This window comes from Cygnus atratus, chromosome 2 (genome assembly GCF_013377495.2).
Source record: "Cygnus atratus isolate AKBS03 ecotype Queensland, Australia chromosome 2, CAtr_DNAZoo_HiC_assembly, whole genome shotgun sequence".
NCBI classification, from domain to species: domain Eukaryota; kingdom Metazoa; phylum Chordata; class Aves; order Anseriformes; family Anatidae; genus Cygnus; species Cygnus atratus.
In genome coordinates, this window is record NC_066363.1 from 123,965,315 (window position 1) to 123,979,727 (window position 14,413).

Here is a 14,413-nt window from a genome sequence, read left to right on the forward strand (position 1 = left end):
AGCGCCTCAATGGCAATATAAACTGAGTCACATTTCTGAAAATGTGAGAATCAGGAGACATCAGATTCTGATTTTAACGGTTGTTTCGAAAGTATCTGCAGGCTCAGAACAGGTTTTATTTAAAAAACAGAGAAATCAGTACTTTTCCACGCTTAACCCTGCAAATCTGTACAGGCTGTAAGGAAGCTGCGCTGCAATCTCTCCACGGTGAATTACTCAAACACACAGCTACCTCCTCTTTGTTCCGGCAGCTCCGAAGAACTCTGGCAAGTACCACCACCCTCTTAAAGACAAGCTGTTAAAATAAGGCTTTTTTTTTTTTACTCTTACGTCACATTATAACCCAAACTCGCAGCACATTTGATCCTCTAGTGAAGTCAGACAATAGCAAGAACTTGCACTGGCAGCAAAGGAAGGAAGTCCACGCAGGTTCGAAAAAAAGTGGTTTCATTACAAATTTATTTCTTTAAACATGGCCACTTTGAGATTAATAATATTACTTCAGGGAACATGAAAGAGTAAGAAACAACTTAATTTTAGAAGGGAAACAAACAGCTAAGTCAGAATTTGCTTTTGAAACAGTGAAAGGCCAAGCTCGAAGAGGCGATAAATTTTGGAGCATTAGGAGGACTAGTAGTTTCAAATCCAAAAAATGGGCTTAGTTTTACAGTGGAAGCTCACTGCAACCTCAGCTATCTTTCCATGACTCGGTCATAACTTAAATGTACAGGAGCATAACGTGAAAATAACTTTTTTATTAATTAAAAGTTAACAGCAACAGGCACATATTAAAATGAATACGGCAAAGCCTTTACAAATGGCTTTACGCTGAAGCTCTCTCCCAAGAATGGCTGTTGCAACAAACTGTAAACAGAATTAATAAACAGTCTTTTACAATAAGAACAGGGAAATACAAATGAACTAAAAGAAAGCACCAGTTTCTCAAATCAGATTACAGTTGTGCTTACTGTACTTAAAACAATGTAAAACAAATTACAAAAATGGAATGTTTTAAGTTTAAAATTAGTCCTTTAATTTTGTCCTAAAAAACATTTTCTCCTTTTCCCATCAAAACCCCATTAGCGGGTAATGTTTCAGTAGAGGGAGGAATAAGTAAACAATGCACTTTTTTATTTTTTACCTTTTTTTTTTTCAAATCAAAAACAAATTTGGTCACTTAGCTTTGTGCATAGTTTAAGGCATCTGTAGCAATTTGTTACAGTTTCCTCCCCGATGTGGCTGTTCATGAAATTGTCACATTCTAAAAGAATAAATAAAAAAAAAAATGTTGCCGTTCAAACCCTTCCCAGCTCCCTCCCGCCCTCCCCCGCCCCAGACATACTCACACACCCACACATACACACACACTGCAGCGAAAGGGGCATTTGTACCCTTGTTCTGAAGGACACGCTTCCCATCCCACTTTATTTCAGATTGGCAAATACCCTGAGCTGATTATGGTGTTTAGACATTCCACCTTTTTCTTGCATGTGCAGTTCAAGTGTACAATGGTGAAAACAACATGCGATGTTTTCACTGCAGAATCGCAATGCAGTTCAGACGCTTCCCCCCCACCCCCACCCCTTCCCTTCCCAAATTCAGAAGTGTTTTCCGCTTTTAAAAAACTGCATTCCCATACAGCACTGGAGTAAAGCTTGGCTGTGCTCTATGATGAATGCTCAGTTCCCAGTGCACAAACAAAATTATGGCAAATGGGAGGCTTTTCTGGCATCCAAAGAAACAAGAGCTGCAGTCTCAGATTTGATCTTTTTCTTTTAAAAAAGCAAAAAACCCAGGTTAGTGGTTCCTTCACAGCCATGCGCAAAGGTTAAGTCTAGAACCAATAGTTTCAGAGTACATTTGTAAACATCAAGTCTTGCCAGAGGCAGCAGAGGATGGGCACTTCACATTTCCGTATTAAAACAGGGACTGAGTGGAAGGTATGCTTTGAACACATTTATGCAAGTCTTGCTAAATTCCAAGAAAGTGGAACGATCCATCTCAAGTCTTAGATTTGAAGACCAGATTTCAGATTTCACAAAAAAAAACAAAACAAAACATGTGGCACAATGAAGCTCTCGTACTGTTCCTTCAAGGCTCAGTCACTGCTGTGCTTTGCATATTCAAGGTTCCAAACGAAAACCAACTGAGGCATATGCATATTGCTCTATGTTCGGATCTTGCAGTTAAAAAAAATCAGGTTCAAATGGTCTGTGTCAAAGGAAAACTTGGAAATAAATAATGCTGGCATCATTTTACCATTTTACCAAAACCTCGGGCAGACAAGTATCTCCTTTAATCCAGCTGTGCAGATACCAAGAGAAGAGGCAGTTTTGTCATGAAGATTGAGGTCAGGACAATCGAGGTTCCTGAGGTAATATGTCTGAGTCCATTTCCTCAAAAGCGGGATCAACGTCATCACCACTGCTAGACTGTTCTCTCTGCACTCCCTTCCAGCTCGCCTTGTTCAGTCCCAGGTGGCCAAGCATCGTCTGCGACAGCCTGGTGTTCGAGAACCGGGCCCACTCCCCAAATAGCGGCTCCACTAAGTAGGTCATAAAACCTTGGAAGACAAGCAAACAAACAAACCCAAGTGAAAAAACAGGAGAAAACCCACTAAACTTTAATAAAATTCAGAAAGAAATTAAACAATGCATAGGACTATTCAAATACACGTTTAAAAAGTCATTTGATATTTAGGGCATCTTTACTAAATAACCTCTCAAAATACAAAAGATTTCACTGGTCAGTCAAAGGAGCAGCACTATATTGGATTACAAATTAGCCTGCTTTTTTTTCAGAATGACCAAATGAAGTAAAATATTAGAAAGGCTTGGGGGGAGGGAATCTAAGCTTCAGTAACTAAGTCACAAAAACTACACAAATCTTTCATTTAGACATGTAGGTTTTCTAAGAAATTGCCCCTTAGGTTATCTGAACTATATTACACAGGGAAAAAAATAAATAAAATGAAAACCTAGGTTCTTTTCACAATATTAAGCTGATTAAAAATACTGAAAAATACAATTAGACAAAATTTTAAACAAAAAGGACACAAAATACCAACAGATAAACATTTACATTTGTGTTTGTGCATATGTGTATGCGCAGCTATTTATAGTATCTAATTTCTGTGAACCAAAAATTGAATGGTAAGCCTACCAAACTGGGCTTGCTTAGATCTGTCAATTACAAAAATGTATAATTCTCTAACATTATATATCAAAGCAGTGCAGCTGATCAAACGTTTTTTTAATCTTTAATTAACTTCAAGCACTGCTTCACAGTATATTTGTGGTTAAATTTATTGTTCTCTTTACTATTTTTAACTGAGTCCTATTCAATCTACATAAAAAACTCCATTAAAACAAATAGAAAAAAAAAAAGTTCAGCTATTTCAAATTCAGCTAAAGATATCAAAAAATACCGTAATGGCTTTTCACGGTTCTCCATCAGATCCCTGTCCACCACCCTAGGTAAGGCTGTATTTAAAATGAATGCTGGCATTCCAGAAAGCAAACACCAGAGAGCTGGAATTGCTTTGCAGCAACCTCAAAAGGCACCAGCCACTGCACGGGCAAGGTGAAAAACTCCTCTTCTCAAACTGGCCAGCCCAGGTTAGGAAACAACTGGGCAGCAGCACAGGAAAAGTAACAGAGCTGCCTCCCATGCTCTCCTCGTTCGTTCTGTGAGGAAACGGCGACCTCAGTCTCCGGGACTGTACAGAACATTTTGTAAATACTACACTGAAGGGAGAAATGGTATAGCAAATTAAACAAATCAGAAGCAAAAAGTTTGTTGTAAAGAAGTGCTGCTACACACAGAGACCAGGTACAGCTTCCAGGAAACGTATGGAAAAGAGATGTTCTTTGATACACATCCTGAAAGGAATCTACTGAAATAACGTGAATTGCAGTTACCAATCTGGATGTTGGCAATAGTTTCTGTCTGTCGGTCACAAAGTGGACTCACACCCAAGTGATATTTTTTTTCAATATCTCCTAAAGAAATAAAAGTATAATACAACTGTTAAGTCATCAGGTCCAATACTGCATATTTTGATCACACAAGCAGTAATTCAAGAAAAACATCAGAGGTTTCCTGACGGATTAACACACTTCCTTGCAAAAACTCCTGCATTGCTGTAGAAACAACAAATTGAGTTTCTCTTGCTTTAGCCTTCACAAATTTCTCACTGAAGAGAATTTACGGTTCTACTTCCACGTAATCTCCATCTAGTAATAAGTTTCATATGCGTAGCACCAAATAAAAGTCAGTTCTCCATTTTTCATATCTATGCAAACTAGCATTTCTCAAATCAATGCAGCTAAACTAGCCTTCAAAAAAAAAAGCTCAGTTTTAATTATTAAAAGAATTCAATAATAATGGGCAAAATTAATTCGTTCCACTTGTCAACTAAAAGCTTTATTAGCTGCTTATCACATAGTTACTGCTACTTACATGACTAAAAATCTCCTTCCTAGCTGTACCTGCTTACCAACAGGTCCTCACATCCAAATAAATTTTAAATATTGAATATCTGGCAAGAATATATTTCACAATTCACTAGGAACACATAAATGGAACCTAATTATTTATCTGAAGCACCTTCCCATCTGAAGGATCTATTGAGCCAGTCATTCCACATTCAGATTCTAAGCAGATTTTTCACCAGGTTTTATTTCCATGAACCATTTGCAAGAAATACAACCCAATAAAGAAGAAAATCCCACACTGTACTGTAAATCTCTATTAGTACTAAATATTAATCACTATTTATTTGCAGGCAGCTATGACTCACGATTGCTCTCTCCGCAATATAAATACATTATGAACTAACAGATACTTTACTGTTACTTGCCTTGATGGAAGAACTCCTCTGTTACTTTTTCACTCCACTGCTTACTCAGCTCCCAAGTCCGACATGGGTTACAAATATCAGCACACTTCAAAGCCATCTAGTAAAGTAATACACACTGTTAGGTCACCCTGCTTACCCCTGTCTCTCCAACAGCAACATTCTTAATTATCTATGTCCTGGCAGCAGATATTTTAAGTTTTGTCAATAACAAACCTACCTACCATTTGTGCTTCCCTCAAGTTTATGTTCCATAATTATACTTAAAAAACACTCAGGAAACTATCAGATCTCATTATCATTTCTGAGCAATAGGAAAATTGAGTCAAGTCAAAGTATTTCAGGGACACTACATTTAGTTTATTCAGTAATACAGGAGACAACAACGAATTCAGAAAAAGGAACTTCAGTAAAAGCAAACAGGATTTTGCATTTCTAGATCTGAAGTTCACATATTTATTAATAGTTTGCACAGGAAAGAACTTCTCATCTGTCCATTTTCTCTTACAGTCCACACAATTAACCTAGTCATAAAATTTTCTATGAAGTTGAAGCTGATGCTATGAAGCTGATTCACAACAATGGTGCTTTTTGTTTTTTCCCTGAAATACATTCTGACAAAGCATTTCACGGTACTGAGACTACACTAGAGTCACCAGAAGAACTAATTCTTGTCTTGAAGATGTATTTCTCCTTGGTTTAGTATCCAAGTTACCTACCAACATGTGAAATCACTTGTGAGAAGTAATGGGAGAGAGGGAGAGAAGTGGAGGGAACAAACTTTTTGCAATGAAACAGAATGACTAAGGGTATTTCTACTTCATTTTGAAAGTAAAAATATAGCCTAGAACTACTAGTATTTACCACTTCAATTTTTTTTCTAGTTAAAATCATATTTTCAAAAATATTAGCAAAAAAGGTCACCTGTAAAATGAAGTGACGATGGTTTGCGTCCTCTAAGCATAGGTCTCCTCTATCCAAGTGGGATCGGAACATGGACAGATACTCATTTTGCTGACTGATGTCTGTGGCAAGAATGAGATCACCTATCTGGCTTTCCATCAGCTGCCTGTAGTAATTAGCGATACCGAGCATTCAGACAGCATAGCAATTAAGAATAGCAGCCATCACTACATTTACATGTCTTCCTTATCATATTCATTATGATACAAATTCAAGTCACAAGCTTCCTGATCAGTATTTTCACAGGATGGTTTCTTTTTTTAATTTCTCTTCCTACAACAACCATAGAAATATCAGAACATATCAGCAGCAGCTTTCAGAAAGATGAAAACAGTTTTTAGCTTTTTCGTTTGTTTTTCCTTAAATACGCACAAATTGTTTAATGTGTATTGATTGTTAAAGTAGGTGAAAAAGGTCTATTTTGAACTGCAATTGCAGTGACAGAATGAGAAAAGGCTGCCAGGTTTAATATAAATTAATGTAAACAGGTGCTTGACTACACGAACACATCTCTTCAGCATGCTCACAGTAGGTGTTGTTTTCCAAATCTAACATTGCACCATGAACTCCTCTACTCCAGTAGCATGGTATCTGATAATTCTTAAAATAGATCAGAATGCAAAATGTAAATTATGAACTGCCATGCAATGTTTTATTCTTTCTTAAGTGACAGCTTACTTGCATCTTAAACTGATCTATATTATTTTGTATAAACCATACCTGTTTTCCAATGACATATGTGCAAATAAACCAGACTCTCTCAGCAACCCCACTGCTGATCTCCAGTGATGGTTCTCCAGTACTGAGGTATTCTGCAAATGAAAGAGGTATCACAGATGTCAATGACTTTAGGTCTTAAAAGGATTGAATAGCTTCACACTAAGAGCTGTACCACAGAGGGGGGTTTGGTTGGTTGGTTTTGAAGGGGATTAAAACTCTCACGTCCTGAATACTTTGATAGCTTGCACATTTTTATCCCAGTGGCATGGAAACACTCTCAAATTAACACCTACAACTAGCTAAAGACATCGCAATTTATATTCCTTGTCTGTACTCCTCAGGAACTCTCCAAATCTGTTTTTCACAAAACAACCAATTTTCTCCTTACCTTATACAAAGTTGCTAAGTAATGGTTTGTTTTAATTAGGAAAGGTTGATTAACGCCTGGGTGATCCAAATCATGTGTGGCAGCTGCAATTAAACTGAGCAGAACATCCCATGGAGTTAAGGATTGGGAAAGCTGTAAGATAACAAATGTAATTCTGTCAGCAGTGCAAGCATACCCCCCTAAAACAGGTGCACAGGTGTCACATTTTTGGTTTTCTTTTTAGTAATTAAAAGCAAATAGGAATTCTGATGAAATTTAATGTTGTAAACCCAAGATTCCACTGATTCCCAAGTATTTTGCAGGGGGAAAAAAGCTACAAAAATTTCAATGGTTTAAGAATTCTTCCTTCTGAATGTCAAGGTTCAGTCTCAGAAAATGCTGGCACAGAAAACGGTACTTTCTGGTTGGCAATGAATTGCTATTTCTAAACAGATCCTGTTAAAAGCAGCAAATTCTTAAAGCGAGCTTTCTCTCATTTACCCAGTCTGTCTGTATGCACAGAGACTGCTTTAAATACATTCTATATTTTACAAAAATACTGTCACCTTAGAAAGAAGAAGCTAACACTTTAGAAGCCTTAAGAACTATTCAGAGCAGATTTCTACTCTTTTGCACAATTTTATTTCAAAGCCTACTGGGAAAATAACTGAAGGAAGAAAGTCTGCTGAAGATAAATATTTTCGAGAAGCATGTGCATGTTAATTAATTAACTCAGCATTCAACTGCATGGTCTTCTTTTCATTGCTCTTAGATACTCTTCCCGCTACTACTTCTGGTTGGGAAGTTTGGGTTAAACTCAGTATCAATGTCTAGCTTGCATTCAAACAGAGGACAGTATGACCTGTACAAAAATGAAATGCAGCAAACCCCCTGCAAGGACAGGAGTTTATATTCCCTTTCGCATTTGCCGTCTATCACGTCTCATATATTTACAACACATTTGGGTACAACGGAACCAGCAGCTATGTATGTTTCAAAAAAGTCCATACTACTACCAGCAGCATTAAACAACTTTCATCATGAGTATTAAATGTATTCATCATGAATATTAAATGCTCACAGACTCCAAACTGCATGCCACAAATATAACTGATATGCGTCAGTTCTGTGACCTGTCTCACTGCCCCAATAACTTATCGGAGAGCAACACTGAGAAACAGTGGGAGTGGGTAAAGAGCCTCTAAAAATGTCCGTGGAACCAGCACTTATTTGTTTTTACTTCAGAAACAGAATAAAGAGGCATTGCTTTCAAAAGAATACCAAACTAGTGATAACTGGCATCAAGATAAATACCTTATCTCACTCTGGCTACAGAGTACTACAGTTTGCATTGATTTAATAAAAAGGACAGGATTTATTGCTGAGGATTGTGTACCCTCAGCAAGTTTGCAGATGACACCAAGCTGAGTGGTGCAATCGATACAACTGAAGGAAGGGATGAAATCCAAAGGGACCTGGACAGGCTGGAGAAGTGGACCCACAAGAACCTAATGAGGTTCAACAAGTCCAAGTGCAAGGTGCTGCAGCTGACTTGGGGCAAGCCCGGACATGAGCACGGACTGGGAGAAGAACTCACTGAGAGCAGCCCTGCAGAGAAGGACTTCGGGGTTTGGGCAGACAAAAAGTTCGACATAAGCCAGCAGTGCGTGCTTGCAGCCCAGAAGGCCAACTGCTCCTGGGCTGCATCACCAGAGGGGTGGCCAGCAGGTGGAGGGAGGGGACTGGGGCCTCATAAGGGCAGAGCAGAGGCCCCACCTGGAGTGCTGCGTCCAGGTCTGGGGTCCCAGCACCAGAAGGATGTGGGGCCGTTAGAGCAGGTCCAGAGGAAGGCCATGAACACGCTCAGAGGGCTGGAGCACCTCTCCTATGGAGAAAGGCTGAGAAAGCTGGGGCTGTTCAGCCTGGAGAAGAGAAGGCTCCGGGGTGACCTCATTGCAGCTTTTCAATACTTAAAGGAGGCTTATAAAAAGGATGGAGCGGGACTATTTGCTCAGTCAGATAGCAACAGGACAAGGGGGGATGGTTTTAAACTAAAAGAGGGAATATTTAGATTAGAGGTTAGGAGGAAATTCTTCACTCAGAAGGTTGTGAGGCCCTAGAACAGGGTTCCCAGAGAGGTTGTGGATGCCCCATCCCTGGAGGTGTTCAAGGCCAGGCTGGATGAGGCCCTGGGCAACCTGATCTAGTGGGTGGCATCCCTGCCCATGGATGGCGTGTTTGGTAGCAGGGGTGTTTGGTACTAGATGATCTTTGAGGTCCCTTCCAACCCAAGCCATTCTGTGATTCTATGATTTATCCCTGAAATTGTCTAACTCGTTTACAACAGACTGCCAGCAGACCAAGTAATATGAAGCAAACCCTGAACTAGCTCAGCTCCTTGAGGTCTGTCACACTGCATGTCTTCCTTCTTTGCTTTTCTTAAAAGGAAGCAAAAGCGTACTCTTGATGTCTTGCTATAATGTGCCTTTAGCAGAAGCATATTATTCATTAACACCAACGATGAGCCAAACAAGAGTAACAGTAGTTTCTAGACTGGAAAAAAAAAAAAGGTAAAAAAACATGAATACACAGTTTATTATTGCCAGCTCTGACTCAGGCTGCAATTCCATGTAAATGTCTTTGGGCACAGCTCTATGCTAAACAGCTGCAAACTTAATCAATTTGCTCATCTGGTTCACAATGAAGTCACACAAAAAACAATGCCAGCTCAAAAGAAAAAAAAAAAAAAGAAAAGCACACTACTAAGTGTGAAAACACAGCCTCAGCAACATGGAGATCTTCCCCTCTGCTCCTTTTGTCCTCCTGTTCCACCACCTGTTCAAAAAGTGGGTTTTGGGTTTGAGGGAAAGAGGCTGTTGTTGCCTTTTTTTTTTTTTTTTTTTTGCTTTAAAAGGAGTGTATGTGCACACAAATCACTTATACACATGCAGAAATAAATATATTACTATATTTACATGTGATGTAAAATCGAGAATGCTCCCTTACCTTAGGCTCTTGTAAATAACAGTGCATGGCCTGAGTCACATCAGCAGCATGAACTGCATTATGATAAGGATTTTGACTGTGATAATCTTCTTGAACCATAACTGCAGGAAAATAACAAATATCCAAATTTAAATAAAATAGCAGTTTTTTCAAGTACCATTTTATGTCCTTGTTAGACACAGAAATATGCAATATCACAGGTTACACACACATAAAAGTGTCAAAGTCAATAAATTGTCAGTTGAACTAACACCTAGGTATAAAAGATTTTTATGTGAGCAAACTGTATTTTCTAAAAGAAATCAACTACATGTAAAGTCATCTCAGAGCAAAAATTATACAACTTGAAGTCAGTATATGATCTGAGATACTTTGACTTTAAGAACTTTCCGGGAAAGTCTCCCTTTGAAAACCTAGCCTGCCTGAATGTTGAGGCAACCTGGAATACAAAATGAAGATACTATTAAATGGAGCATCAGGATGGCTTAATATCATGCCTTCGAAGCAGAGGAATTAGGCAGCGTTTTATTGTCATATTAAGTGCTTTTCTTTCTCCTTCAGGAAGCAGTCGTGGGAAGACACCTCTACATAGTTTAGGCATTTTCTCATACTTTCACTCAAATAAATTTAAGCCTATGTACAGTTTAGAAAATAATTTAATTTAGACCATGGTCTGATTAACCACTCCTAGATTTACTATTTCCGATTTAACTTCTTCCTTGCTTTGCTACTCTCCTCCATCTTCCTGTCTTTCAGCACTGCAAGTACAATATTTTATGCAGTTAGGCTAATGTGGATGTCCTTTAGAGTACAAGAACTGTAACGTTTAAAGGGATGGACGGAGAGAAGATCTGAAGTACAGCAATCAAATTATATTCTAAATTGCAGAGTTTTGCCTGATGATGCATTAGTTCTTTCAAGTAAACTTTGAAAGAACATTTTCCTGGCTGACTACAGGCTGTCATTCCCATCCAAATCTCTTTTCCTACTCAGTTTACAAGCCAGCACCGTCCATGTAATTGTGACTGTAATATTTAAGTATTACTGCCATGGTATTTCTGAAGATCTGTGGCTCATGAAAAGTTAAAGTACTGTAACCATTGTGTGATCTCAAGAGCATCCAATGCATAGTTGACACCTCATATGGACAATAATAAAGAAAAGCATCTTTGCACTCCATTAACCTGAGGTAGAACTCCCTTTCACATATTTTTTTTTTTATGTTCACTGCATGACTGAAGAGGTCCTTGGCTTACTCCTCGAATTTTATGGATTCATAAGCTGGTCCTGTTTACTTGAAGTCCACAATTTTCCTAACTTACTTTAAGAAAGTAGACCTAGGATAGTATTTTGACTGTGATTTGCCAGAATTAGAATGGCACTTCAACCATATGTTTCTAGGAATGTAGTACCTTATATTTTCTCTCTCTGAGTCCGGAATAAGAAATTGAGAACAAACAGAAGATGACAGATCTCCAGGTAACTTTTGGAAATCACAGAAAGACCATGTGTGTATAGATATATACACATATAGATATGTAATATATATATATACACACAAAAATAAAATGTTAAGATCCCATCAAGGACTAAACTTAGATTTCTCTCATTATTAAAAAAAATCCCAATAAGTTCTCAAAGTGGATTTAGGGAATTTTCCTCACCAGGGAACACTTGAACTGTCTTAATCTTCTGGAATTTGATCTTCAGATTGCTTTGGAACAAGGTATAAAAGCTAGCAAAAGAATGATTTAGGTTCATGCTAATGAGCTGTATTTGGAAGAAAGGTTGGTTGATTGCACAGATGGGCAGGGACAGAGCTAAGAAACGTTTTTGTTACTGCTGTTAAGTAGAAGGCATCAACAAAAACAGGAAGGTGGTGAATTTCAATGTTAGAATAAAAATTTGCCTTCTTCCACAGTCTGTTTTAAGTAAAATAATCTTTTGCTAAATCTCAGCTAACCAGGAGGCAAGCAAGGTGACAAAGACAAAACACAGTTACAACGTGAGCAGCTTAAGACCAGATTTCTACAACTGCTTTCTTCACACTGCAATATATCAATTCCCAAGGTCAGCTGCTCTACTTTTTTGGAACTGGGAGGAGTTGAGTCCACTTTAAAACAACAGTAAAGTCATGACAGAACCGATAAAATTTATGAAGTAGAAAGAGAATTCAGTGATGAAAACAAAAGTATTCCCTTACTTGAAAGGGGAGAAAAGCCTTCTGAATGTGGTTTCTCTTCTCGTTAAATGACAAGCTTTGGAACCACAATATTGTTTTCTCTGGAGCCGTGAAAGCCTGCTAAGAGGGACCTGAAACCTCTTTCTCCTGCTCAGTTAAAAATCAGCATCCCACTCCACCAAATTAAATAAAAGTACCATCACACAAGAACCGAGTGAAGGACACCTCACACCAGGGTCTGTGTCTGGGCCATGAGGATGTGAAAAGACAGCTCCTTCAGCTGTCAAGTGGAAGTACCACTTGGTTTGAATACTCCACTTCATATTTACAAATCTTCCTACTGAAGCACTGCACTGCCACAGGCCCAAACATCCTCGTAACATTGTCTCGTGCTGTCCGTCCGTGGAGGCAGTATGTCTGCGGTACAGTGAATATTTGTACAAGGGCTTGAACAAGCAAGAGACAGCATCAAATTGGCACTGTTAGGTATTGCCAACATGGGTATGATCAGCATAGTTAGGAAACTGTATCGAGAACTTCAGAAATGAAGACTAAAACCTGACTGAAGATCACACCAAAGAAAGGAACAGTCTATCCTTTCTCAATAAAAATGCCACATGAATGAATTCACATATATTCCTGATGATTTAGATTTAACAAATACAACACAGCATCTGCTATGAAGCTACTCAACTTGTCAATACTTGCTTGATTTTAACAGAGATTTCTATACTCACAGAAACTTTGAGAGATTTTCTCTCAGTCAATGTACTTCAAATCACTGTACAATCTGGACTGGATCAGTACTCTTCAAACCTTATTACTAAACTATAACCAGCACTTCAATTAAAGTATAAAAATGCGGATAAACAGCAATATTCATCATAATAAAAAGCTGTATTTACCCAAAAATCTACGAAGTTTCATCGTATCTAACTGGAAGTGTTCAATTAGTCCATGAAGATTAAACAGATGAAAGGTTAAGCTGACTAGACTGTTTCCTAAAAATAAGATGAAAATACTAATTCATTGGAAGTCATGAAATCAGTGACTTTCACAAGAAATGTATTTCAAACAAATTGGTGACAAAAATTACACAAGCAGATTTCTCTAAACCAACTTAAGGTAAATACTTCAATTTTATTGCATAACAAGATTCCATCAGCTATCTCCTGTAGCAATCACCAATACTGTCCACTGTCAGCTGGTAAGAGGAAAATATTACCAAACATTAAAAAAGCAAAAAGTTTCAATGTGCAAATCCGTTAAAGCAGTATTCAGTTTTGTGGTACGTCGCATCACGATTTTTATAAATGGACACACAGGTTTAAAAGGAATACAAGAACAGTCAGGCAAACATAAAAGCCAGTCAACACTGTCAATTCGTGTACATTGCACATATGCAATCTTGTGTCTTTTCTTTTTGTGAAGCTACTCCTTACTCAACCCAAAAACCAAAGAAAAAATGTTTACATTTCTCTAGGAAATGTATACTATTACAAGCTTACAATGTACTTTGCCTACTCATAGCTATAATATTACAATCACTTGCAGTGATAAAACAAACAGAACTGTACGAGCCAGGGAAATAACCTGCATGCTTACTGTTTACTTGAAACAGCTTGCAGATTATTTGTATTTACTCTGCAAACAATACGTAATGATGGATTACCTAGTTCTGGTACATTTACTCTGACAATCTTCATTTAGCAGGAATTAGGGAACGTAGCATGGGCAGAAACTGAGGTACAAAAAGACAAAAATGTCTGCTAAATCTAGCTTATTACTAGGCTTGACACGTGTATGCCACTTCCTCACAGTAAGATAAACAATTCTTCAAAGAACATTTACTGAGTAGCGTATTTCTCACAGGCTCGTCCAGGGCTGCTCATCCAGCAAAGCTTTGTATACAGCATTCTCCTCTTAAAAACTTTCAAGAACAAGACTGCCTGTTCAAAATGTTCTCCTAAAATGACTAAATTAAAATGCAAAGAGGATAATATAGAAAGGCTCCCACAATAGAAGCTGTACTGACAGTAATTAAAAGGTATCCGAAAAAAGCGTATTTAAGATAGAGAAGGCCCCATATAGAAAGGAGGACTTTAGTTTATCAGAAGGGAGTAATCTGATCTTAAATAAACTATGCTTATAAACAATTTAGCTTGCGCACCCAACTTTTTTCATTCAGTTAATCAGAGCTTATAATTACCTACATAAACATCCTATCTGTAAGAATCCCCACTGTTTTCATTTTTATATCCGTGCTTTGCATGAAATGAAACTGTGAGGATACTACTTTTACTGTAGGTTAAGCCAA

At 38.0% G+C, this 14,413-nt stretch overlaps 1 protein-coding gene across 1 annotated transcript in view; it reads right to left on the reverse strand.

Annotated features, from left to right (window-relative positions):
• Positions 1-2,351: 2,351 nt before the first annotated feature.
• PDE7A (phosphodiesterase 7A) overlaps positions 2,352-14,413 on the reverse strand; it is a 75,371-nt gene continuing 63,309 nt past the window's right edge. Inside the window, exons 6-13 of the mRNA XM_035569456.1 lie at positions 13,002-13,097; positions 9,915-10,015; positions 6,930-7,061; positions 6,542-6,633; positions 5,783-5,927; positions 4,862-4,958; positions 3,921-4,001; positions 2,352-2,563 (exon numbers count right to left, since the gene is read on the reverse strand). Coding sequence (XP_035425349.1) covers positions 2,352-2,563; positions 3,921-4,001; positions 4,862-4,958; positions 5,783-5,927; positions 6,542-6,633; positions 6,930-7,061; positions 9,915-10,015; positions 13,002-13,097 — 956 coding nt within the window. The remainder of the gene's footprint in view (positions 2,564-3,920; positions 4,002-4,861; positions 4,959-5,782; positions 5,928-6,541; positions 6,634-6,929; positions 7,062-9,914; positions 10,016-13,001; positions 13,098-14,413) is intronic.